Source organism: Natrix helvetica, assembly GCF_964273705.1.
Source record: "Natrix helvetica genome assembly, chromosome: 1".
Lineage (NCBI taxonomy): Eukaryota > Metazoa > Chordata > Lepidosauria > Squamata > Natricidae > Natrix > Natrix helvetica.
This window is the reverse complement of record NC_138548.1, coordinates 79,104,485-79,132,480: the sequence shown is the minus strand read 5'-3', so window position 1 is coordinate 79,132,480 and position 27,996 is coordinate 79,104,485. Positions and strand designations below refer to the sequence as shown.

At 36.8% G+C, this 27,996-nt stretch overlaps 1 protein-coding gene across 24 annotated transcripts in view; it reads left to right on the top strand.

The window, feature by feature from the left end:
• Positions 1–27,996, top strand: part of MADD (MAP kinase activating death domain) — an 85,548-nt gene that overhangs the window by 53,876 nt on the left and 3,676 nt on the right. For 8 of the 24 annotated variants that reach the window (XM_081953203.1, XM_081953198.1, XM_081953215.1 and 5 more), the window contains 13 exons: positions 318–418; positions 691–774; positions 2,866–3,024; positions 3,456–3,564; positions 4,569–4,631; positions 4,929–5,049; positions 5,527–5,632; positions 7,326–7,436; positions 8,547–8,654; positions 8,736–8,900; positions 11,893–11,965; positions 14,301–14,407; positions 21,477–21,546. In XM_081953203.1, coding sequence (XP_081809329.1) covers positions 318–418; positions 691–774; positions 2,866–3,024; positions 3,456–3,564; positions 4,569–4,631; positions 4,929–5,049; positions 5,527–5,632; positions 7,326–7,436; positions 8,547–8,654; positions 8,736–8,900; positions 11,893–11,965; positions 14,301–14,407; positions 21,477–21,546 — 1,377 coding nt within the window. The remainder of the gene's footprint in view (positions 1–317; positions 419–690; positions 775–2,865; positions 3,025–3,455; positions 3,565–4,568; positions 4,632–4,928; positions 5,050–5,526; positions 5,633–7,325; positions 7,437–8,546; positions 8,655–8,735; positions 8,901–11,892; positions 11,966–14,300; positions 14,408–21,476; positions 21,547–27,996) is intronic. The other 16 variants (XM_081953204.1, XM_081953199.1, XM_081953216.1 and 13 more) reach the window with 5 other exon arrangements.

Genomic DNA, 27,996 nt, shown 5'->3' with positions numbered 1-27,996 from the left:
CTTTCCAGAGTAATGTGATGACTGTCTGGCATGCTTTTTATTAATTTGAATATGTTTGATGCCTGCTTTGTTCTCTTCTTTTCTTAGTAATGTTTGTTTAAGACAATTTCTCTATTTCTCAGGTGCAGTGACATTTGGACAAAATAGTTGGCTGCGAAAAACTGAGCTACATTATTAATCCATGGTATTGAAAAAATAGGGAAGAAGATTTTTGGGGTTCTCTTTGGACGACCCATTCACAGCTCCAGTTTTCTGCCCTATAATTCTTTTATTTTTCCTTCTCGTATTAATAGGATTGTTTATTTTACTTCAATTAGGGTCAGAAGGTACAAAACACTTCTTTGACTTGGGAGAGACAGATGAGAAGAAATCCCAGATTAGTGCTGACAGTGGTCTAAGCTTAACCTCCAACTCTCAGGTAAGTGTACAGTAGCTGTTCATTTGGAATGAGCCCATTGTGAAAAACTTTTTGTCACCTTGTAAAAAGAATCCGGCCTTTTCGTGTAGGCGTGATAGCCTCGAGAAAATTAATATGCTTTTTTCAACCATTCTAATTTTGTAGATATTCAGGCAGGTGAAAAATTGTCCCAACACTCCCCAACTCCCCAAGACCACCTTCACTAAACCTACAAACAGAAACAGGAATGTCTAATGTGTACTATTTTGCTTCCTGTCAATTCATGATTTCAGAAGAGTGATCTGGATTCGGTGGCAAGTGTGGGGCCTGCTGTTATGATCCGAAGCACCAGCCAAGATTCTGAAGTTAGCACAGTGGTAGGGCATGCCAAAATGAAATGTCTGGGTTTGATTTTAACAGTTTTTTTCAAGACTTCCTTGTGTATGTGTATTTTTTTTCTAAACCTGTAAGTTATAGGTGCTGTGTATATGCTTTTGGTTACATTTTTTCCTTAATTCTCTATATTTTTATTTGAGATTGTCCTCTAGTTGAGGACATATCCTTTTCAAAAGGCATGCCTTGTTCATTCCTATAATTTTATACTAAGTTGTTATATATTGCTTTTATGTTTTTCTTAAATGCATTGGGAAACATAGTATACATTTGTTCGTGGCCTGTTTTACAACAATTCTGACCTTATAGCTTTTTTGAAATAAATTTATGGAAGATTATATTATAAAGCCAATACAAAGCCAATACATAATTCATATTATAAAATATTAACTAAAGCAATAAAAAGCAGAAAGAAAAGGGGTAAAAGAACCCTTCTTCAGTCTTAGCAAGTATAGTCAATGTTAACAACTTATCATTATCCCTTAAAAAAACCCAACCATCTCTTTATCCCAGGTCACCCCTTCTTTTTAAACCAATCTTTAAAACATCATATCTGTCTTAATCGGCAAAAGTCCATTAAAAGTTATCAGAAATAACAACACTGTTTCAAACCATATATACTAGAGCAAATCATTCCTTTTATATTTATATCTGTTTTCAACATATTCTCCTTATTTTTTTCTCTTCAAAACAGCTAGCACTGATGATGTTATTTAGTTTGAGTAATGAAATGTCTACCAAACAACAACAACCACCAAACTCAGAGAGTACAAGGGGCTCATTTCAACCCTGAGCTGCAAATATTCTCCTTTACTGGTCTTTAAAACATTATTCGGGTGGTCAGAAAAAAATCTATTGAACATTATCAAAAATAACAATCTATTTTAATTTTCACACAGGAAGAATTCTTTTAAGATTCTTAGCTCTTAATCTGTTTAAAACTTTTTAAAACCAACATTAATAATCCTTTTACTATATTATTCCACGGTTTTTTCTGTACAAATCTTTAAACTTGTAGCTAGACCTTAAAAAGATTGAAGACAACTTATCCAGGGAATCCATTAAAACTTACCATTCTGTTGTTCCTTAATCTTTAAGCAGCAGTAAAAAAAATAAATCCATTTAATTAAAAAGTGCGCCTAGGCTATATTAACGGCTATAAAGTTGATGGAATTCTGCAACTCCTAACTGATCAGAAATCGACTGCAAAAATGTCCTTTCCTGCCAGCTACTCACACAAAAAAACCCCAATCTGTTCATGTGACATCATGCAATCTCTCCTTTTTGCAGAGAGATTCTGACCATTTGGAATTGTAACATTGTCCCTCTGTTTAGGGACATCAGTTTGCCATAGCTTTAACAATTCTGACCATATAACTTTGTTTGCAGAGGATGTGTATCTCTAATTTAGAGATTATTAAACTAGAGATGTATTAAATTAAATTAACCTCTAAATTATCTATAAATGAGCCCTGGAGTAAGTAGAGTTACTCCAATAGTGAGATGGGCACCAAATAAATTTAATAAATAAATTTAATAGTAAATGTAAAGGAAATTAATAACAGGTTTACAGAACAACTCTACCAATCAGGCTAGATATAAGTTTATCTGGAGAATGCTTTGATAGGCTTTAAGGTTCTACTTCTTTGCCCAACATTCTGTTTCAGTATCTTACCAGTACTAAAGATCTTTCCAGAAATCCAGATAGTTTTGTTTCCTGAATCTGTCACCATTGTAGAGCTGGACAGAATCTAATGTATTATTAAAAATTAAGTGAATAAGTTAATGATAAAATGAAGGCCAAGATTCTGGGCTTTTTGTAGCTTTTGAATAAGTAACTCTAAGACTGAAACCATAAGCCCTTTGTCCTTACACATATTGGATCCATATTCCCAGTATGGATCCTATTGTAACATATCCAAGGATACCCACTATCTTCCTATTTTATTTTTAGTTCATATGGTAGAACGTTGAGATTTTGTTAATTTTGAATGATGCTGTAAATGCATTGTTGTCTTTGCAGTATATTGAGCAATAAATAGATTGACTGTTTGTTTGTTTGTTTCCTTCTTCAGGTGAGCAACAGCTCTGGAGAAACGCTTGGCGCAGATAGTGACCTGAGCAGCAATGCTGGCGATGGCCTTGGTGGAGAGATGAGTGGAAATTTAACAGGATCACGAGGCACCGTCTCAGATAGTGAAATTGAAACAAATTCTGCTACCAGTGCTATATTTGTAAGAATATACTTCATTTCTTAGGTGTTCTGGTGTTGGGGATCATTAGGGCTCTAATTTGGTGGAAGGAAATTTTGTTAAAGTAGCTCATCCATAATGATGAGCTGCCAATCCAAATGTGGTTGCCAATTTATCTGCCCCTTATATACAGTATATTTCCAATTTACTATACATCCATACCCTTCAAAGTTCGCTGCAAACACAAATCAACAAATGTTAAGTGCACAAGTACACCTTCTATATAGTATGAGCATGTTTAAACAACATGTATTTTAACGGACAGAATTTGAGAAGTGGCTATGCTTGTTCTTATGTCCTTTGCACTTTGAATTATTTATCTCCTCAGTAAGCTTACTATTTCATTTTAAGAATCATCTTGTTAATTAACTACCTAATAATAATTTTCTGTCCTATTTTTGCTTTTTTAAAAGGGTAAATCTCATAGTATGAAAAAAGAAATTAAAGATAATAAATGCAGCAGCCCTGCAAGAGTTCCAGAAGATGCAAGTCAACGAGTTTATCTCTTTGAGGGTCTACTTGGTAAGAATAACATTTTAGTTTCATGCATTCTCTAGTCTTTAGATCTTTTCAAAGTAAAACTGAGTAGTGATGTGGAGCTACCATGAATTCTCTATAATGTCTGAATTCTCTGACAGCATTACATACAAATTGTAACCTCATTGTATTCCTCAAAGCATTATCATTTACTTGAAAATATTGGATCGTTCATTTATTCTATGCTCTATGCAGGGTGGCTTTAACATTGTAATTAGCTTACAGTACATGTTTATCTGATCTGAGCAAATAGGTTATTATATTTATCTGAAAGGAAGAAGACCACAAATTTAAAACAATCGCCCGTTTTAAAGAGAAGACAAAAAAGAAAAAAAAATATCGTATGAGGTTTAGAGAAGGTTAAATTCACTAAGCAAAGAACTCTTCCCCTCCTGAAGTAGATCAATCTTCAAGCCATCCCTAATGATCAGCAGTAATGTTTGCGGCTCTTGCATTTCTTTCTATTCATTTGCTTTTAAAAGCTTGTTAGTCACTCCTCACACTTAACTAGGAAGTCAAAAAGATCACTTTTTAACAACGTAAGCTTGACTTGGATGATAGTTTACGGTCTAAAAAGGCATAAAGTTTCATGAGCTGATTTTTTGCCATCATAGACTAATACAGTTCTTCTTCTACCTTTACTATCCATAAAATTTCATGAAGAAGCCTTCATCCTATAGTGTATTAATAACAACAACAATAATAATGACGATATATATTTATGATTTAAGTAATTTTGATTGAGGATACTTAGAAACTGTTAAATTGTGAGATGTATATTTAAAAGTACTGTCTTGAGATATTATTACAAAGTCTAGCATTGATCATTATATGCTCGTATTAACTTCGCTCACTTTAACAGTATTTTGAAATATTTCTTGTGGAAAAACAGATTGATCTGTCTCATTAATCCTTATCAAATGCTTAGATTTGTCATTTATCTTTATTCTCTCTTGCTGCCACATTGCTGCTTGATTGGAATTGTAAAGGGAGGGATAAAGGATCTGTCTGGGACCAGTTAGAGGATGCTGCCATGGAAACCTTCTCTATGAGTAATCATTTCTTCTTTCTGCTTTTCTGTGTGCATTAAAAAGATCTTGAATGTATGATTTTTCCTTGTTTCTGATTTCTATGACAGTTTCATTTAGGAATATTTGTAGAACAAGAAAGGAAACAATGCGTGCTCTAGGAATAACTTATGAAGTAAAATCAGAAGTAGCCTATTTAGTAGCATAGAATAAGACAATATCTGGTTTAATCATACTTTATTATTTATGGGGGAAATTGTTTATATTATTCTGTCTTATAAAAATATGAAATCTCTGGTTAACAAAAACAATGCTGTTTAGGTAAAGAGCGTTCAACTTTGTGGGATCAGATGCAGTTCTGGGAAGATGCTTTTCTGGATGCTGTGATGTTAGAAAGAGAAGGGATGGGAATGGATCAGGGGCCTCAAGAAATGATTGACAGGTAAAGTATACTTTATAGATCTCTCCACAATTTCTCTCTGCAATGTGTAATTTATAACTCAACCTGTTGAGGAATTCGGGGTGCAATTTTATTCTGGATAATTTGTTTACAGGCATAACTATAAGTGTAAATAATTACTACTTATCTATGGAGATTCTCAGTCATCCAGGTCATGGTTGTTCCAAAGGTGCTTTTTCAAGAGGCAACTGGATTTTCTAGTTTTTCTTTGAAGATGTTTTGCTTCTCATCCAAGAAGCTTCTTCAGCCTCTTGTAAAAGCACCTTTGGGACAATTACTACTTATGTGTACAATTTTCTCCTTCATAAGCTTTTTTTTTGCCTTTGCTCATCTTAAATGCAGAGGCTATTAAGGGAAACATTTTTATGTAGATTTTAACTATGAGCAGTGTAGAGGATCTTGTAATCAGTGATTGAATGTTCACTGTCGGCTTCAGTTAATGTATTTTTTTTTTTGTAGATATTTTTCTTTAGGAGAACATGACCGAAAACGTTTAGAAGATGATGAAGACCGTTTATTGGCTACTTTGCTTCACAATATGATTGCATACATGATTATGATGAAGGTGCCTTTTTGTTTTTGTATTTTAGATTGGGTCTTGGGATGGGTGATGCTATAATATGTCTTTGCATGATACAGACTGCACTCTTTAAAGTAAGGTGTTAAAGATCAACTTTTCTCATTCTAGTTGCCAAGGCTTAGGCTTCACTTTCTTTTGAGCTAACTGGAATGGGAGGAGAAGAGAATCTCTGGGAGAAATTATTTCTCCCAGAGAGTTGGTTTGCTGATGTAATTTATGTTGGAAATTTATATGGTTGTTTTTATCATTCTACAGGTTTTATATTTATATGCTGTTCAAAATCCTTCAGGATTATGATAGATTATAAAAACATTAATTAATTAACAGCAAAACAAAAATGTGCTTATTTGTAGGATTTGATCTATCTGTCTTTGCTCCCAGAACTACTTTGGAAGTGCCTGGTGGGAGTACATTTCGTTTCTTTCAGTTATTTAAAATTGTACTGCTTCAAAGGATGATAAGGCAGGCAGATGAGAGGACAGTGTATATGTCAGACATGTGATCACATATTCAGGAACAATCCAATATTAGTGGCTAGTATAACAAATTGTCAAGCATGTTTGTTTCATTAAAAGTCTTGAAAATTATTAAAATGTTCAACTTGAACTAGTGCTGTCTTGGGCATATTTACATAGTTTTCTTAATAGCAATATGGAAATGGTTTTTCTTTCAGGATTTTTCCAAATTTATTTATTTATAATATGTATACCCTGCTACAATGGTCAGCAATACCCAAAATATATCAGAAAATACATTAAAAGCCCAACTATATAATGCTTGGTGTTAAACCTCCAAAGCCCTCCAAAAAAAGCTCAGCTTTGAACTTTTTCCAGAAAGAAGGTAATTACATTGAGAAGCCAACCTCCAAAGCAGTGTTTCTTGACATCAGCATCTTTAAGATGTGTGAAATTCAACTCTCAGAATTTCTGGGATTCTGGGAGTTGAAATCCACACATCTCAATGCTATTGGAGGTTGAGAAATACTGCTCTAAAGGAAGGCCATTTCAGTAGTCTAATAATACTTCATGTTTCAGCCCTCTTGAGAGCCCCAAAATGGGAGACAACCAGCTGTTTCTTCCAGCATGATTGAAGTGATTTAGTCAATTCTAATGGAGGGATGCAGTCCTGCAGGTAACCCAATGCCAGGCCATAAAAAATATAGTTAAGATCAGCAGTTTAAATTACATCCAGACTTTAATAGGAAGCGAGTACAAGACTTGCAGGTGTAATGTAGGCCCATTGACAAGAATGCATGATTATCCGGACCACTGCATTTTGCCTAGATAGAAGCTTTCAGGTGGTCATTAAGGTCAGCCCCATGTAGAGTGTGTTGCAGTAGTCTAATTGGATTAGACTGTTTGGCTGCTACTTAGACAACTTCCTTGTCTAACCAACAGCCATAGCATTCCCTAGAAGTTTCTCATCCCTGCAAGTGCTCAGGTGATCTGATCTTGCTCAACTTCTTTATCCAGGCAAGGTCAGCCAAGTATAGCCACACCACCTGAGACTTGTATATACTTGAGATCTTCTCTCTTCTTTATTTAATCAGAGTATTATCTAATTCATGCATTAATTGAAATACAATAAGACATCACATTTTTTTAACTTATACTGATGTGTAGATCTCCATAAATGATGGGAAAGTATCACTAACAAAGAATTGCATTTTGCTATTTAGGTACAGAAGAATGATATTAGGAAGAAAGTACGCCGTTTGTTGGGGAAATCTCACATTGGCTTGGTTCATAGTCAAGAAATAAATGAAACACTTGACAAAATTTCCAGCACAGTAAGTAAAACATATATTTGTTTCTTTGCTGTGAGGGGAAGAAATAAAACATTACACTTCAGGTTGTACTGCCAATATCAGTGGTATCACTTGTCAAATATTTGAAAGTATATAGACAAGTTTGCAGACTTTCTAATATGCTTAACATGCAATATATACAAGATAATAATTCTGCATCGAGACTAGTCCATAGTCATAAAATATGTAGTTGTTCTGTTGTACAGCTCAGAAGTAATTTATTAGAATATTGTTATTCCAGAGAAATAACAATATTAGAATATTGTTATTCCAGAGTCTTGTTATTCCAGAGAAATAGCAGATATTCCGGAAGAAAGTGGGACTCAAACCTGGGCACTAGTACATGTAAATGGCATTGACTGACTCAACGGTATTTTGTACAAAAAAAGAATATCATTTTCAGGAAAGGCATTGTTTTTTCTGAACTTCAGTTGCAGTGAGTCTCAGGACTCTCGTAAGAAGTTACTGAAGTTCTTTCATATTTTCTGAAACTGATGAGACTTGCAAGACTTTTGAAAGGCAGTAGATAGGCTTTCTCTGCTCTGTGGTCAAATTCTGTTGACTTGGGGATTTCTGAAAAACCAATTGTCTGAACTGAATCTTAGACATTTTATAAAGATTACAAAAGACAGATTGCTTTTAAAAGATTGCGTCCATAGTTCAAATAGTGAGTCATGCTTTGCTGTTGAGCTATATCTGCATTTTTATTGAAAGACTGATAGGATTCTTTCATTGAAAGTTCATTTATTCATCAGTACAATACATTGCTTTGCTGGTGTATTAGATTATCTTGTATTTTTTCTGCTAAAACAGCTAAAAATAGTTGCTATAGTTCTGATCTTTTAATGATTCCACTGTACAAATGCTTGAGAATTTTTTTTTGTTAACAGCCATGTTTTATGTTTTAAGATATATGAATAAAATATGTTAAGACATTGTTTTAAGCCTATGGTGTTAATCTAGTCCAATTTAAGTAGTTTAATCTCCATGAGTTATATTAGGTGAGAGTGGCTTTGTATATTAATTCTGACTTTCAATTATGTAATGTGAGGATTGAAAAGAATGCACCTCTTTTCTTTTTCTTTTCTTTAGATTGGCAGGGAGCTCCCCATCCGACCAAGTGGCAGTAGACATATTAAGAAACAAACATTTGTTGTACATGCTGGCACAGACACAACAGGGGACATATTCTTCATGGAGGTAGATACCAGACTAAATGTTACTTGAATTACTGGGTTGAACTCTATGAAGTTTTATGCATACAACTATTCATGTTTCTAGGTATGTGATGACTGCATTGTGTTGAGAAGCAACATTGGCACTGTGTATGAACGTTGGTGGTACGAAAAATTGATTAATATGACGTACTGCCCCAAAACAAAAGTGCTTTGTCTTTGGAGGAGGAATGGGCAGGAAACACAACTGAATAAGTTCTACACTAAAAAGGTATGTTTTCCACAATTTTTTCTTCAAAAAAAAAAAAAGGGAAGATACAAATACCTATTTTATTATTTTACTGGACATTTTTGTGAAGCACAAGAAATGAAGATCTAATTAAAGTGATTTATTGCTAATCTTGCCTATGTACAAGAATCTTTTCAGCTAATGGTTGTAAACAGGAATCTTCTTAAGAAATGGTTAGCAGCTGCTAGACGTTAGATAAGGATCAATGGAATTCAAGGGAGATTGGATTTACCGCATTTTTCGGAGTATAAGATGCACCGGAGTATAAGATGCACCAAGGTTTTGAAGAGGCAAATTTTTAAAAAAGTAGGTAGATAGGTGGAGGGATAGAGAGAGAGAGAAATAGAGAGAGAGAGAAATACAGTAGGTAGGTAGGGAGAAAGATTGTGTAGGTAGGTAAGTAGAGGGATAGAGAGAGAAATAGAGATAGAGAGAGAGAGGAATACACTAGATAGGTAGGGAGAGAGAGAGAGTAGGTAGGTAGGTAGGTAGAGGGATAGAGAGAGGGAGAAATACAGTAGGTAGGGAGAGAGAGTTTGTGTAGGTAGGTAGGTAGGTAGGTAGGTAGGTAGGTAGGTAGAGGGATAGAGAGAGAGAAATAGAAAGAGAGAGAGAAATACAGTAGATAGGTACGGAGAGAGACAGTAGGTAGGTATGTATGTAGGTAAGTAGAGGGATAGAGAGAGAGAAATACAGTAGGTAGGTAGGGAGAGTGTGTGTGTGTATAGGTAGGTAGGTAGAGGGATAGAGAGAGAAATAGAGAGAGAAAGAAATACAGTAGATAGTTAGGGAGAGAGAGTGTGTGTGTGTAGGTAGGTAGGTATGTAGGTAGATAGGTAGAGGGATAGAGAGAGAGAAATAGAAAGAGAGAGAGAGAGAAATACAGTACATAGGTAGGGAGAGAGAGAGTAGGTAGGTAGGTAGGTAAGTAGAGGGATATATATATAGAGAGAGAAATACAGTAGGTTGGTAGGGAGAGAGAGAGTAGGTAGGTAGGTAGATGCTTCCAGGTGTATTTATCCATGTATTAGAGAAGGAAATCGCTGACAAACCTTAAGACTTTGTTTCTGCTGGCACAGCACTTGATCAATGTAATTCTCATCAGTTAAAGAGCTTTCCAAAAGGGAAAAAGAAGTTTTTGCACTCTGCAAACCTCTGAAAAACGGCCCATTTTTCACAAAAATGGGCCCTCTTTTTTCAAATGAAAGGCATGAATAGTCTGGGGGGGGCATGCAAAGTGCTCCTGGGGGAGGGTGGGGTGGGGGGTCAAAAAGAGCAAAAAAATGGCCCATTTTTAAACGAAAACGGGCCTGTTTTTTGTCAAAAAAATAGCATGCATAGCCTTATGGAAGTTTATAGAGTGCTGCTGGGGGCTGGGGGGACAAAAAACGGCCCATTTTTTGCTCATTTCTGCCCTCCCCAGCCCCCAGGAGTTCTCTGAAAGCCTTCATAAGGCTATGCACAGCCATTTTGGTGAAGGGGAGGGGGCTTCGGGGGGGGCAAAAAATGCTGTATTCGACGTATAAGATGCACTCAGATTTCCAGCCTCTTTTTTGAGGAAAAAGGTGCGTCTTATACTCCAAAAAATAAGGTAGTTCACTTGTGGCTATATAGGAATTCTAGGCTGATTCCTCTTTTAACTCCACCCCCAGGATTCTATACTATTCTCCTGCAATTTTCAAATTTTGGTCCCTAACAAGATTCTTTAAATGCCACTGTGTTTTTTGCACTTATTAGCCTCCTTGGCAAATCTGATTATTTCCACTTCGAAGATAAGTGTGGGTAGCTATAATCTTGTGCTTTGTTTAGAAGTGTGTCTACCAACTAAGAACACCCTCCTCCCCCGATAAGCTGGAGCTAGAAAGGCGGTCCTTTACCAGTTTGCCTTTTAGTAAATGAATGATGGTCATGTCATTATTTGCCAAATCATTTGTAATGGAATGTCCTCTTATGTTTGTTCATAAAGGAAAATGTTACTTACATCCTACTTAATCCTCATTTTAGATCATACTCATTCAAAATAGTAGGTTTGAATTTTAGCAATCCTAAAAGAAAAATTATTTTATAAAATGGTAATCAAAATGTCACTTTTACTCCTTTTCTTTTCCTTTTCCCCTTCCCTTCCCCCCCTCCCCAAGAAGCCTTTCTTTTCCCTTAGAAGCACTGAAGTATTGGGGAGATTGTTTAACTTTATCTTCACAGTAATCCTGGATCCTCTGGTGTTTCCAGTATACAAATAAAGCATGTTTAAACATCAGTCATCTATATGTAATGTCTGGGTGGCTATCGGAACAAATCTTTATCTTATAGAAAATCTTTAGGTTGGAAGAGAAAATGCCTTAAATATATCACTTTCCTTTCTAAAGACAGCATAAACTAAAATCTGAGAGAATGGATACAATCTTGTTTTCTTGAATTACTCGAACTAAACAGTTCTATGCATAAAAGACAGTATATCTGCACTATAATTGGAGCTAAAGAAAGAAAGTTGTCACAGTCAGACATCTCCAAAATGATAGCAATGATCATTCCATAATTGGGTAATCATTATTATGTTTACTTCTGTTTTATGATTTCTTTTTCTTTTTGTACAATGCTGGTTTTGTTCTAAATAGCAATAATGTTATTGACCTTATTAGATTAAAACTGATGCATTGTGGACACATATTAATCATTCATAAGCTCCTGAGCAATTTGGGTCCAATAACTATCACTTAATATTTTGACTAGATTTTGGGAAGATGCAATGCATAAGTTTATAATATGGTGGTTTTAATTTGAAAAGTTACTTCAGAAGAACATTGCATTGCCTGGGTCTGATTAAAGCAACTGCATCTTTTCCAAGATTGTACCAAAGCGATATGGAGTTCCCGTGAAAAATCACATTGTCATATGTCTTTTCTGTCCTTTGCAATTATCCTATTTTGTTAGTTTCATGCTTTACTTACCATTTTGTTTCCTTTTATTTCAATAGTGCCGGGAGTTATATTATTGTGTAAAAGATAGTATGGAAAGAGCAGCTGCTAGACAACAGAGCATAAAGCCAGGTAAGATTTTAGGTTTTTAAAAAAGTGACAAGCATTATAGAACATTTATGTAGCTCTTTTTGTTAAAGATCTGAAAGTATTAAACTTCCTATTTTATTCAGTTTAGTAAAATGGAATTATTTCATTTTTGGATGCTATGTATGTATGTATGTATTTATATATGTATGTATGTATGTGTACATCTTTATGCACACACATACACATATGCAATACATTACTGCATGATTACTGTTATAAAAATAAATAAACATATAGCAACTAATTCCCATTAGTGAGTAGGATAGAGAGAAGTATCTATCTTAGACATTTTACTAAGGCACATTTATGACCTTCACTGCATTGCTCAGACAGCCCAGGGCTAAGAGCCATAGGTGTGTCATATAAGCAGCTTACAATATGCTTTTGAAATTTCTTTCTATCCACTCTGTAAGGGAAATGGAGAGAGAAAAAAGCAGTCAATCCACCCTCCTAAGTTAAAGTGCAACATTCTGTTAATGTAGCTTTACAATAAAGTGGAATTAGCAGAATTGTGTTTTCTGTCTCTCAGTGTCATTCCCACATGCCATTACAGCATGGGTGTAAAACCCAATCGTGTCATGTGATGTCACGTGACGCATCATGGCATTATTTTGCCTTTGTAGAGCTGGGGTGGATGTGGCCTGCACATGATGCATCCAGCCTGCAGGCTACCAGTTTTGACACCCCTGCATTACAGCAAAGACTATCTGTAATTTACTCTACAAGCCTTGATGATCCTTCATTCTTTTATGACTCAATGAAAGAGAAGGATCAGGAGAAAGGCATTCTTTATTGACATAAGATCTAAACTTATGTGTGTATCATTTATACAACTGTTAGATAGTAAAACTTCATTTGTCCCTTTTCTATGTCTCTGTTATAGTGCTGTGTATATCTTTTTTCAAATCAGTAAAATGTACAAAGTCAGTCCTTGATAATGTCAGGAAAGATGTCTGATGTTCACTTTAACATGTTCGCTGCTAAAAGACACTAATGCCTAGTTATACTTTTAAGGCATTGCTTTTCTTTCAAAGGCATTGTTGGGTCAATATATGTATAGTTTGGAAGTGTAAAAGTGTCAATCTGTTTCATGTGTGTTTATTGTTTATTGTCAGTTGTTTAGATGTAAATGTGATTCTTTGAATATTGCTCTGTATATAATAATTATAATACAGCGATGGCGAACCTTTTTTGGCTCACGTGCCATAAGTGGGGGGAGCGCAGGGGGGGTCGTGTGCGGGTGTGCCACACCCATAATGCAGTGCGTGACCCCCCCCCAGTGTGCATGCGCGCACTACAGGCGCTCCCCCCATTTTTACATGCTTTTTTCGACCTCCCCAGGCTCCAGAGGCTTTATAGGAGCCTGGGGAGGGCAAAAACAGCCTCCCCCCCAGACGGCCTCCGGGAGACTTCCGGTTTGCTCGGAGGGTCGTTTTAAGCGTTCCGAAGGCTTCAGGGACTGTCCGGAGGCTTCCCTGACGCCTTCGGAGCGCTCAAAACGACCCTCCAAGCAAACCGGAAGTCACCGGAAGTCACTAAACTGGAAGTCACTAAAATGGCCAGCTGACTGGGCAGCGCCTCGCGTGCCCTGACAAATGGCTCCACGTGCCACGTGTGGCACGCGTGCCATAGGTTCACCATCACTGGTATAATAGATAATATGTTGGATTGGCATTGGGACAATGAAAGGCCAGCCTCAGCCACAGAAGCTCAGAGGTGACTTTGGGCCAATCTTTCTTTTCTCAGCCCAACTTACTTGGGAGGAAAAATTGGAAGAGGGAAGGCCATGGATATAGTCTGGAACTCATTTAGAAAATGTGAAATATCAATACAATATTGACAAAAAATATACATTATCAGTATTGTATTGTAGTCTCCAGGGTAATATAACATTGTCATACGCTAAATAAATAAATAATATGGTAAAGAGCAAATGGTAGAGAGAGCCAGGGGAAGCCACTAGTTATTTTCCTTAACTTGTCCTGCATTAAAACTATAACAGGCTCCTTGCTGACTGTGTTAATTGAAGCAGAATGAGGCAGGGCAAACTATGCTGGCATATTTCTCTTCCATCTCAAGGATTGTAAGGATGCACTACAATGTCCTGAAGAACAGCCCTAAGTTATCTCATTGTGATTCTGCCTTGAGAGATCTTCTGCATCTTTAAAGTAGAAACTTAAATTGTTCCCATGGTTCTGTTTTGGAAGAAGGATTATATGCTAGAAAATTAGTCCTTTTCTTTTTGTATTAATGATTTGGTATTTGGATATATTTTCTCTTTTTTTTTTCCTCCCTTTATTTTCTGTTTGTGTTATAGGGCCTGAGCTTGGTGGGGAATTTCCCGTACAGGATATGAAAACTGGCGAAGGAGGCCTTCTCCAAGTCACACTGGAAGGAATTAATTTGAAATTCATGCATAGTCAGGTAGGAAATTGTCTGTAATAAGTCTTAAAGTAGCATGAATGTTCTTGAAGAACACCAGTAAATGTGTTTCCTCTTCCCTATACCAGAAAAGGGAAAGAGAAATGTCACAGCTTTCAATGTTTGTTTCCTTTTAAATTGACAGATTCTTCTTGTTAAGTAAAAGAGATATTTTTTTAAAATCTGCTTTAAAATTGTTTTTAATCATGAGAAGCAGATTAATTTTTAAATGAATGTATATAGGAGTTATTGACTGTTTATAAACATCAGTAAAAATAATAAGAATTGTATTTTTTAGAAACACATGCTTCAGTTTATTTGTAATTAATTTATAGTGAGTTTGTTCATTCATATTTTCTTCATGGTTCAAGTGAAGAAAGTTTTTAAATTGAAAAATAGCCATTGAGATGATAATGTGCATTTGGTTATGTTAGATTTCTGCAAAGCACCTCAAGCACCATTTAACAACCCTGAGTATGCTCTGACAAATTGCCTAAACGTGGCACTAAAATATATTAGCCAAACATTGCAAAGCAGTTTTATTACCATTTATATCTGGTTTATTTATACTGATTCTTATTACATGAAAAAAAAGGAGCTAGAATTGGCAATTGCAAGTTATTTTTTTTAAATAGTTGTCCTGCATCGTATGTTTTTCTTGTGGTTAAAAGTACTCTGGGCAACATACCAGGCAAAGAGATTTTCTCATAGTACTACAGATATATTATTTTGCTCCCTTTATTAATAGAGCTTTATCTCTGGGTATAGAGGAAACACAAATTGAATTATGTGCCACTGTTTTTTTCTTTAGATGTATGTTCTTTTTGCTTCTCTTATTCAATGATTTTATTTTGCTTCATGTTCATGTTTATTTTGCAAATAATGTACATTCAGTTTTAGGGTTTTGTGTGCTTGTATTTCTGTGCGTAAGACTGTATAAGAATGAGACAGAGGAAAAAAGTTAAATTTGTCATCCAGTCTTTTGTGCAATTGTCTTTATATTATTTATTTGGTAATTTTAATTGTTTTGGTGTCTCTGAGAACTGTGGATTGTGCTTCAGAACCTCTGAAAATACATGCATTGAAAATATACATGCATTTGAAGGTTCCTTTGAAATTTATACTGCAGTTACATGCAGTATTCAGGAGATAAGTTGCTTTTCAGCTAAAATTATATGCAAGTATTAAAGAGTGCAACAGTACTTTTTATTCTTTTCTAATTCAGTGGTCCAGTTCGCACATGGGTATATATTCACACCTGATTCCAAGTCCCTGATGAATGAACAACATATTATTGTGTCAAACTTGTTACAATAAAAAAGAAAAATGCATAAGTGGAATTAACAATAATATGGCATTGACATTTACAGGGAAGAAAAGCAAAGGAAATGCAGAGAAAAAAAAATAAAAATGGGTCTGGCAATTTATGTCATGTACAAAGCAAGTCTCCCCCAAACCCCATAAGTAAACTGGGCAGCTGTCCTCTTCCTTGCTCCTTTCTCAAATCAATAATAATGAATCCTGAAAGGCAAATATTGACAGATCCCACACATTGTTGAATATTAGATGCAGGTTTGTCCTTACAATGTTATGCATTAATTCTTCATACCCAAAGGGGAAGAAAGTCCCGATATGTCATGTGATGCCACCATAATGACATGAGTTTGACACTCCTGGCCTAGAGGGAGACTGTGGCGGAGAGTTGATTCCCACCTGCATTGTGATGATAATGCCTGTTGTATCCTCAATGGATTGAATTCTGATAGAAGGTAGTGGAGAAAAAACATCTGTGATGTTTTCTCCTAGGACTTTCCTTGAAAGGTGTATTAGTAATTGTAGAGGACCACGCAATGGATATTAACTGATGTGTTATATTTATCTTAAAATACTTTTGTTACTGAAAATTTGTTTTAGCACAGTTTGCTTCTAAAAAAACATACTAGAACATTTGCATGGATGCAGACTTTCCCAAAAGAGGAAATAATGATGTGAATCTGTTGGATGAAATACAGGAAACATTATTTATGGAGACATAATTGACAATACAAACATCCTGGCAATGTAATCAATGATTTGAGCAAGAAATTCAAAAAAGACATAAATAATTGCTTTGTTAAAATGTTTTAAAATAGGCATATCACAGCTTTTAAATAAGCCCCCAAGCTTCTCCACCTATTGGTGATGTATCATTTGGGGGACCCATCCATCTCCAATATGTTAAATTATCCCTTTCTTACCAGAGGTTTGCTCACCCCATTTTTTAGAGGAATATGTGCTGTGTTAACCAACCTTGCTGAATGTTTTGTGAGCATTCAGGTAGCAATTTTTAGAATACATCTTCCAAGGAAGATGCCTAAATTTATGAAGCTCAAAGCAAGCAGGAAGGAAAAGTGCTGGTTTATAATGACTGATAATTTAATGGATGCTATTATACGTTGTAGAGAATTAAAAGCTCTGTGTAAGGAAAATAAATATACTTGGGAAGCTGCTGACAGCATTTTTATTACTGCTGGGAGACTCTTAGTAGAAACAATAGAAATCCTATAAATGGAAGTCCTATAAAGGTGAAGAGAGATTTTCCTCACAGCTGCAGTGGTTAGTCAGTCCATTTATAAATCCATTAAATAATATATTGTTATAGAAAGACATATTATTAAATACTAGTTTTTAATATACTTTATTAACATGTCATTAATATTAGATGGCAAGAAGTAAATGTACTGTTACAACTTCAGGAGGAAAAATCCTGAAAATTGTGTAAAAAAAAATCTATTTCTACAATTTATGATAATTCCTGCATGTTTTCATATACTTACTTATTAACTGCCTCTTCTAATGCTTGATTATTAATTTATTATAAGTTTGAAGATGGTTACTAACATGCCAATGTCTGTTATTTAAATTTTTGCAGATCTTAGAGGCCTAGAGACTAACTAAGGTTATAAAGTAGAATAAAATATGAATTAAAATATAAGAAAGAAGACGTGGCATCAAAGGACAGTTAGAAGCTTGCTTAAAGGGACAGGGAAATGTCATCAGCCTCTAACCACAAGATGTTCTAGCCAACGTCCCTATGTCAAAAGTCCAAACCACAAGGTTCAAATAAAGTTCATTAATGACATGGTCCATACCTGTAACAAAAGGAGAAGTAAGACCCCCATCTACTTATAAGGCTTTTTCCCCAAAATAACCAATAAGAAATGAGTTAAGTATTTCCGTGTTGCACTGCTTTTGAGAATGTATAAGAATGCGTGCTTCGATAATGAAGGTTGTTCAGAATTTGCAATGTAAGCCATGTGCTAGCTTTCTGAATCTGGCTGCCAAATTAACTTTTCCTGTATCCTGAGAAGTCTTAAGTCTGTCATTTTCTGCAACAGTTATAAAATATATTTTGAAAGAAATCAGTATTTTTTAATAGATCATGCCATATCAGTGGTGGGTTGCACTTACCTTCACTACCGGTTCACTGATCGCACGCCTGTTCCGTTTGAGCAAGCGCCTGACTCGTGCTACACGTGCATGCACAATCCACAACCCCTGCGACAACCAGCTGATTGTTGGTGCTTGCGCAGGCACCACACACTGTGTGCATGTGCACAATTTGCCTTTCGCCATAAAAATAGGTATAGAGCGCGAGTGGGCGGGTGGGCCAAAAGTGCCACAGTATCCGTTTCCTCTCACTTGCTCCGGGCCACTATTGTTTCAGCTGAATCTTGCTGAACTGGCAGCAACCCACCGCCTTATATTGGTTAGTAAAATGGTTTAAAATTATAAAATTGATTAGGATTGTGGAGGAATCTCCAGCCAGGTCATGGCTGTCTCAAAGGTACTTTTTCAAAAGGCAACTGGACTATATTTTTTCCTTGAAATAGACATTTTGCTTCACATCCAAGAAGCTTCATTAGTTCTAACCTTGCCTTTTGAAAAAGCACCTTTGAAACACAGGAGAAAGACCAGGTCCCTGAAGCCTTTGCCTGCCCATTCCCAAGAGAATGCACTTAGTATGGTGATATTTTTATAAATAGGAGAATAACAATAAAGAAACTACTTTGCTCACACCGTTGTTCTGATTCCTTGCAGCTGGCAAGGTCTAATCCAATGTCTAAAACTGGTAATTAAGCTAATGGTAACTGTAGGGTTTTTTTTTATACGAAAGATTAAACATTTTACTTCTAATTAGCACGGATAGTTGTTATTAAAATGAACACTTCTCCCTAAAATTTTAGTTTTAGTTTTGTTTATGAGAACAGGAAATAAATTTGTGTGTAGTGTAATTATAGCAGAACAGGTTTGCCCATAAATGTTCATTTCTGTCCGTTACCTTCACTCTTGCTCAGGCTGTTGCATACTTAGTTGTGGTATCCTATAGTCACAATTGCTGTTGCTGACCTTCTCTGCCAGCTTCCCACAAGTAAAGTTAATAGGGAAGTCACATTCCAACTGGCAAGGAAGGTCACAAGTCACTCAGGTCAGTCTCCCTCAACATGGGCCTTTTCTTTGCTTGTACACACAAGCACCTTCCTTTCCTAAACTGCCTGCACTTGTACACAGCCGTGCACCTACTAGCACCTTCCTTCCTTGGCCTCCCTGTGCACATGCATGCACATGTCCCCTAGCCTCTTTCCCAGCCTTTTTGGCTTTGCATACACACATCCCACACCCTCTTTCCAATATCTCCTTGTGCTGGTGCATATTCATACACGCATGCACACATTCATCCTCTCTTTTGCTGGAGTTCTTGTGTTCACACACACATTCACCCTGTACCCCTCCCCCCCATCCTCCCTTACCCCAGCCATCCTGAGCTCGTACCACACTGCAATGCTCCTCCAAATTGTGTGTATCCTGCACTGGGCCTGTTATGGCCTCCCGATTCGCCCTGTGGCACCCTTAAGCTTTTTAACTGGTACTCCCTCTGCTTCCCACTTAACGACCCCTGTGTCTTGGGGTTACAGTGATAACTGGGATTGGCTGGATTGCTATCGCTAAGTAATCCCAGTCCCTGTTGCCATCAAAACTTGAGATCTGTATATTGGAATTTGGATATGTGCCATTATTTTAAATTGGTTTAGATATATGATGTTTCTCTAATTTTTGGTATTCTGTGTTTTGTTTTTGGGAGAGGAAAACTAAAATATATATATAATTCTGATAGAAAATCAATACATAGAGGTTTTGTCAACATTTATATTTATTAAAATTTTCCTAGACTGCCTACACATAATTTCCAAAGCCCAATCTTATTTCAACAGAAATTTTAGATTCTCCTCTTCATCGAGGTTTTAAATATATTTCCTTATAAATATCTATTCTGTTCCTAGCCTTGTTTAACTATTGTTCCCATTCAATAAGGTTAAGGTTTATTGTTAAGAATTTCAAGCACCTGTGAAGCAGGGGTGGGTTCCGGACGGCTTTATTGCCGGTTCACTTGTGTGAGCGCTTTGTGTATGCGTGCTGGATGTGCACTGCACATGCATGTAAGAACTCAAAAACAAGATGGCGGCAGCGACGGCAACGACCGGGGAGCTTTCTCGGGGGTGTGGCAGGCCTAGGTCGCTGCCAGTTCCAGCGACCCAGATCGCCATACCACTACCGGTTCAGCTGAACCGGTAGGAACCCACCACTGCTATGAAGGTCCCCGCACCTCCAAAGTTTGTATCAAGTGATTATTTAGTCCTTTGGAGCAGGATTGTGAGTGGTGCAGGGGATAATAGAGAAAGGGGAAAGTTTTTTTTAATCTCAAGCAAAGATTCTAAACAATCTTTCTCATTATCCAAGATAATGTTTTGCTACCAAAAAGAGGATCCCTTTTGTTAGCTAATTGGAATGATGGTCTGAAATACATTTATGCAAATGTCATAATACTTGTTTGGTAGTATGAGAGAAACATAACCTTTTGTACTTTCTGCAATTATAGGAAAATATTACAGTAATTATAGTACTTTTTCATTTGTGCCATATCAAAATAATTGTACAAATGTTTGACATTTTATGAGCTTTTTTCCCTTTTAGAAAATACTATTATCTGGGCCTGGATATTTTAAAGTGGCATTTGAGGTGTTTAGACAAAACTGGTTATCATCTTAAGCTAAATTTCCAGGACACATTTATTTTTTCCACCCACCCCATCACAATAAAAAGACTAGCTTGCCTTTTTATTCCTTGGGGTTGATATCAGTACCATTCTAAGAAATACTTGGGAATTCAATTACTGGTAAAACTGAGGTGTAAATATTCTTTTGTATAGATTTTCTTTTTGCATCCCTTCCTTGTAAATAATAAATTGCTCCTCATTCTGACTGAAATTAATGGCATTACATTTTGGAGGATGTGGGTGGATGTGTGAAATGATTCTGTGGCCATTAAAATCAGAGCACTTGCATATTTTACAGATTTGATTTCTGACTCACAGAAATAAAAAACATCTATTGCTTTTTTCACAACCTCTGTTTTCTTGGCACTTTGTGTCAAGGTACAGTCCATGAATCTTGAATGGTGGCTTTATCGGGTACGGAAACAGCAGACAACTGGTTTGGGTGGGAAGCATGGCACCTCTTGCCTGCCCTCTGTGCTGGAGGAGGATGCATGGAGGGGTAGATATTTGATGGGATGGGACAAGATTACAAATCAGAGACCAAAATTGGGAGTATTCTTTGTCCCTTCTTTTGTTGTATTTTGAGGTGTGTGGTTTCCCCCCTCCCCCTTTCTTTCTTTTACTGAGTGCCTGAAGGGAGTAGCAATGTTGAATTATGTCAGAGTTACTAACTCCTTCGTTTCTCTTCCATGCTTTCTCCTCCTGCAAGGAGCGGAAGGTACTTCATCTTCTGCTGTCTTAGCTTCTTAGCCTTTTAAGTTGTTTGTTGATTTCTAGCATTGTGGCAAGTTTTCAATATTTACTTTGAAATTCCTCTTTCTTTTGGTTTAAATAATTGTAGCTTGATTAGTAGTATAAACTACATCTCACACATTCCAAGTTATACCTGCTGTGGTGTGCATTTTTATGTTTATATTGTTTAGAAAGGATTTCCTCCTTTAGCCTAATCTTGTCTTTTTTCCTCCTGTTTTCTTTCAGGTTTTCATAGAGCTGAATCACATTAAAAAGTGCAATACAGTGCGTGGCGTCTTTGTCCTGGAAGAATTTGGTAATTACATTATTTTGATATTAGGTTTCTACCTGCATGGCAGTAACTCAAATTTCTAGTCCTCTTGGAGAGGCTGTAGCTCTTTTAGACAGTAGGTTTTGTTTTGTTTGCTAAGATGGCAGAGGAACTAAAGATTGATTGAGGAAATGTTTGAAAATAAAGGTGAAAATTAGTAAGCTTGTGGCATTCTTCAGTGAAACGACAAAGGAAGACTAGTGATTTCAAGGAGACAGAAAGAAGCATTGATCTCTAAGTACCTTAGCAGCCTGAAAATTGTGCTAATTATTTAAATAAAACTGTTTCCAGGTGTCATATGAAATAGCATTTTATGGGAATGCTGTTTGATAAAAGTCATATTCACTGTAAATTTGCCAGTTTTAGATGCTTTGGAATCTTTGTCACATCTGCTATTAGCACGTCTAATGTTCTTGAATTTGTGAACTGAATCTTTCTTTTGGCTGCTTGAAACAATTTGAATGAATTGAGTAATTGCAATGTGGTCATTTTTCATGGGGACAAATTTTAAAAGGAGGTGCAAGGAGAAGAATTTGTGCCACACAGAGTGCAGTTTTTAAAAATCTGAGTAGAGATATTACCATCCTGCATACCCTTTAGGGTTAAACTCAGAGGTGGGTTTCTGCCAGTTCGGCCTGGATTGGGTGAACTGGTAGTGGCGGCAGCAGGAGGCTCCACCCACCTGCTCGGACACTTCTGCGCATGTGCAAAAGCATTGTGCGCAAGTGCGCACACATGAGCAAACCGGTAGTAAAAACATTGGAAACCCAACACTGGTTAAATTGTTGTACAGAGCACATAGAAAAGGCTTATGAAATAGGCATAGAAATTTAAAAATAAGAAAAAGAAGCACGGCTAAAATTCACAGGATCACCATAATTTCTCCTTGATTTTCTATAATATCAACCATCCTTTTTTCCACCTTACCCGTGAATGTGCCATGGCATTGCCTTTTGTTATTTTATTGTGAGCAAAGAATTTAGAGTAATTGATATGAATTATTAGTCCAGATGATGTTTTCTCTCAATATAATTTATGTTGTAAGAAACCCCCCGCCCCCAAAAAACATAGAAAAATATTCTGAATTGGTTTCTCTGAAATATTCTGAAGGTTCTTGTAACATGCACTGCACCAAATGTCAATTTACACAAATTTTCACTGGCTGCTTAGGATCAAAGGCCCCAGGATTGGAGCAGTCATCTGGATTCTTCATCAAGTTTGGAATAATATATAGGTAGTCTTTGGGTTATACCCATTTATTTGAGTGATTGTGCAAAATTATGATGGCACTGAACAAATGATTGTTATTATTGGTCCTGAAAGATCATTGCAGCTCTCCTATGGTCACATAAACAAAATTTGGGTGCTTCACAACCAGTTCACATTTCCGGATGGTTGCAGTATCCCATAGTTATATTTCCTGCCCTGCGTGAAATACCTCTGCTTCAACACCCCACACCCTACTATCTTCATTCCCCATCTCTGCCTTTTTGACTGCTTTGTACTCTTCTGCCTACCCCTGTTGCCACCCCAGCTGACCTTCATTGTCTTCTTCCCACCTCTGCTGGCCTGGAATCCAGGCACTGGGTGAGAGTACAAGCCCAAGGCACATGTAGCAGGATGGTGGAGCCTTGGCTGAAGATGGGAAGGAGATAGGCAGGTAGGGAGAGCTGAAGTGGAGGGCGTTCACACAGGGCAGGAGAAGCATGAGGTCCTGGCCTAATAACTGCAGTTTGAACCGGGTGGGTTGCCGTTTCTATGATAAGTGGCGTGGTCACATGATGCTTAATGTGTATTCTGCTTAGTAATGGAAATTCTGGTTCCAATTTGGGTCATAACACAAGGGCTAGATATAAATGCTGAGTTATTCCATTTTACATTTGCAAAGCAGCCTGTAAAACTTTTTCTGCTGCTTCAGACCCGTTATCTACAATTAATTAGAGAAAGTTCTCTATCAGGGTGCAAAGAGAAAATACAGTATCTGCTGTGAACTCCACATAGGTGTCAGGAAATGCATCTGGCTAGTAAATGCTCAGCTCCATTCAGTTGTCTTGACTCCACCCTGAATTTAAAGGAGTAAATGGTTGTTAAAAGAAAAAATATATATTGTCATCATCTGTTGCTGTACATTTTTCTCCCATTGGAATTGTTTACAGGTATCTTTTTTAATATTACAACTTTTGGGAAATCCTTCTCCCATTAGTTTTCCTATGGTTGTATAGCAGTTATCATTATTTATTATTATCTGTTTTTTGAAGTCCAAAATAAATATTTGATTATATTTAATTTTAGATTCCCTTAAAATCTAGAACACTGGTATTACATGGATATAGCCCCAACATTCTTACTTCACCCTTCTCAACTGTGCTTTTCCTATTGATTAACATTGAATAAAGGACAAATGGTTACTTGTGATTTATTTTCTTCTTCTGAAGGAAAATATTGTCAGAAATCAGATCAGGAATTTCCTTAAAGGACTATGCTTGACACAGCTTGTCCCCAACCTCCTGTCACTATAACTTCATGCCTCTTTCAAAGATCTGCAATTTGCTTTTGGTAGACATTGTTTATGTCAGGGGTGTCCAAACTTGGCAACTTTAAGACTTGTGGACTTCAATTTCCAGAATTCTGGGAGTTGAAGTCCACAAGTCTTAAAGTTGTCAAGTTTGGACACCCCTGGTTTATGTCATCTCCTTAAGCAAACAGGCAATGGTGGACACAAATAGCAATATTATTATTTTTTCTTTCGCATTTAAATGAATACATTGTTCACTAATTTCCTTTTATGAGGGGGAATGGATCTTTTTAACATATAGTGCAAATAAAGGAGGGAGGAATTACATAATGCCTCATGACATCACAACACAAACTCAGAATATAGAATAACAAAGTTGGAAGGGATCTTGGAGGTCTTCTAGTCCAACCCTTTGCTCAGGCAGGAGACCCTATACCATTTCAATCAAATGGTTGTCCAGTCTCTTCTTAAAAACTTCCAGTGCTGGGGCATTCACAACTTCTGTAAGCAAGTTGTTCCACTAATTAATTGTTCTGTCAGAAAATTTATCCCTAGTTCTAGGTTGCATCTCTTCTTGATTAGTTTTCATCCATTGCTTTTTATCCTGCCTTCAGGTGCTTTGGAGAATAGCGTGACCTCCTCCATAGCTTATGTAACTGCGTCAAGCATTAACATAACGAATATAACAACAGCTTTGTATGGTGTCACTATTGTGCTCATGTCATTCCCCATCACTGAGTGGGAATACCTGTGGATACCTGTGACAATGAAATTCCTATTCCCTTTGATTGCTTCTTTCTTTCTGAACAAACTGTGCCTTTATAATCCACTCACATAAATCATCCCATCAGTGTCTGTTATATCTATTAAATTATATATCCCCTTCTGTATTAGGATCTCAAGCTTGCTTTTGTTTCCCTCCTCCCCCATAGCATTAGTGTATAAAGAGTGAAGGCCTTCAACTTTATCAGCCAATAATCCTTTTTATTTTTCTGTAATTGGCTCCACTTCAGCAAAATTCCAACTTTATAGTTCCTAGGGCGGCCTTATCCGAAACCATTATTTCAGTAGATTTTCTCCCCTACTCCACAGGTTCCATTTAGGACTTTCCAATCAAACTTATTGTGCTTTGCCTGAACACATTTTACTAGTCTTTATGTGGTCCAGTCCTCCTTATGTCTATAATGCATCACTGAGGTAATTTAGACCCTGGCAGAAACCACATGTCTTCAATCAGTACCTAATGTAATAGTTTGTAATTGATTTTAAAGTGTTTTCCCTTTCCTGTGGAACTCCCTTGGCAAACTCCTGTCCTTTCTATTCACTTGCTCCCTTGAACCTAACTGCTTTATATTCTTCTTAATGCTTCTGTTTACTCAGAGGAAGCAGTCATTCCGACCACCTTTCAATTAACAGCCCTGGTTGCTTTTTGGTCATTATCTATTAGTGGATGATCACTTTTATTTCATACAAAATATGCGCGATTCTGGCAACTGGCCTTGTAACTAAGTCCAATATTCTCAGCTGTGGTAATGTAAGTTTGGACACATTATGCATCTCTGTGGGAGGTTTGAATGCAGCTTCTCTGTTATATCTAACCGATAGACTTTGAAGCCCAAATTTCCAGAGGTAAAGCTAAGATCTTATAATTAGTATAGAGCAGTGATGGCAAACCTTTTTTGGCTCATGTGCCAAAAGTGGGGGGAGCACAGGAGGGTTGTGTGTGGGCGTGCCATAACCATAATGCAATGCGCACAACTCCAGCGCGCATACACGCATGACCAGCGCTCCCCCCAGTATTGGCATGCTTTTTTCCCCCTTTTCAGGCTCCAGACGCTTTATAGGAGCCTGGGGAGGGTGAAAACAGCCTCCCTGCCCCCCCCTTTGGAGGCCCTCCGGAGGCTTCAGGAGCTTCCCTGAAGCCTCCGGAGTGCAAAAACCGGCCCTACGGGCAAACCGGAAGTTCAGGAACATACTTCTGGTTTGTCTGTAGGGCCATTTTTTTGTCCTCCTGAGCCTTCAGGGAAGTGTCCTGAAGGCTCCTGAAGACTCCGGAGGTCTAAAACCGGCCCCACGAGCAAACAGGAAGTAAGTTCTCAATTTCCGGTTTGCCCGTAGGGCCAGTTTTTCGTGCTCGGGAGGCTTCATGGAAGTCTCCGGGGGTGAAAAATGGCCTCAAAAGAAGGCCGCAGTCAGCTGGCCAGCTCGTGCATGCGCGCTGGCCAGCAACAGGGCAATACCTTGCGTGTCCTGACAAATGGCTCTGTTCGCCATCATGGGTATAGAGTCTCATGTTGTTTGAAATAATGTAATTGATGAAATATGTCTGAGTTGGAATGCTCTGTTGCGATGAATTGTTCCAAAAAAGTAGGAAGCATCAGACTCTTGGCTCTGAAATTTGAGTTACTGCTATGTACTTGTGCTTTAGTTTTATTGTGGCCCTTTCACTATCGCTGCTATGAAAACCTTCATTCTCCAGCAGGTAATGTGGTCCTTCATCCCTATCCTTTGCTAGTACTGTGTATGCTCATTAACAGGGCAAGAGAGTGCAAGATGTACTTTTGTTTATTTCTTCTTTTAATCTATTTACTTGGAGCAGTGTCAAAAATCAAATGCAATTCTGGAGGGAGGGGGAAGATGGAAATCCTTTTTCTGAGCTTCACTGTTAAACTCTTGTATGATAGAGATATATTATTCTTATTTTTTACCCTTTAGAATTCTTTTTTAACCTTATTTCTAATTCTTTTCCTTATGGAAAGGTTATAGCAGGTATATGTAGTCAGTGTGATGGTGCCCTTCTAAAATGATATTTAAATGTCAGAGATTTTGCATTTTTTATTCTGACTTCTTTTTCCCTCTTAAGGCCACTTCTGTCTGATTTACCTGTTTGCCTTTTGAAGTCACATACTAACTGCAAAGAAATATTTGTGTGGTTCTTTTTGTAATAATTTATGGGTAATACAGAGTTAGTCTCAGAATTATGTAATACTAATAAGTAAAATAGTTTCAAAAGATTTTTTCCAGTTTTCTGAATTTTGCATCCTTGACCATGTATGGACTTCATATGGATGAATTTTTTTAGCTCTCCAAAATATTGATTTCATATAAGATCAACTTATTGTCTCATTCTTCTTTAATAGTGTCCTATCATCTTTAGTATGTATTGCTTAATCTTTCTGTGTTCCATTAAGTCTCTGTGGTAGCACTTTTTTCTCTTACATAAAAAGGGTATGTCTGGATTTTGTTTGCATTTCCCCCCACTATATTAAAGTCAATTGTTCATAGATTGACTGCTAATTTTTTTCTTAGTAAGTAATATGATATTTATTCTACTCATCCTTCCCCATGTAGCCCTATATGATCCAGTTTCCTTCCTAAAATGGATATGTTTCCTGTTTGGTGTTAAATGATGAAGCAACAAAGCTAACATGGATTAACATTATTTAGCAAAGAAAGAATTCAGAGTTCTGCTCCTATTTTGGTTTTAGAATGTAGATCTTTTTGAATACTTTTCAACTGTTGGCCAAATGCTCAGGAAGAACAAACCTTCCTTAGAGACAGTTTTATTACACTAAAGGCATTTAGAAGTTGATCTTTAATTGGGAACATGATATAATCTTTATATGCCTAAGTACATTTACTTTACATTTACTTTTCTAATATAAGTGGGACATAATAAGAGCCAGCAGTTTTTGGAGCTTGGTAAATGTATTATATACCAAAATTATCTATAGAAGAATTATTAGGATATATTTTAAAAAATCATATATTATTCAAAGGAATCCCAAATGAATATATATCCTAAAGTATTTGTCACTGTAAATTATTTGTATTTCTATGGACTTGGGTGAATTGTTACAATTGAAGAATATAGAATTAGTTAAAATGTCTTTTTCCTGCAGCTGTTCTGTTTCCCTTGG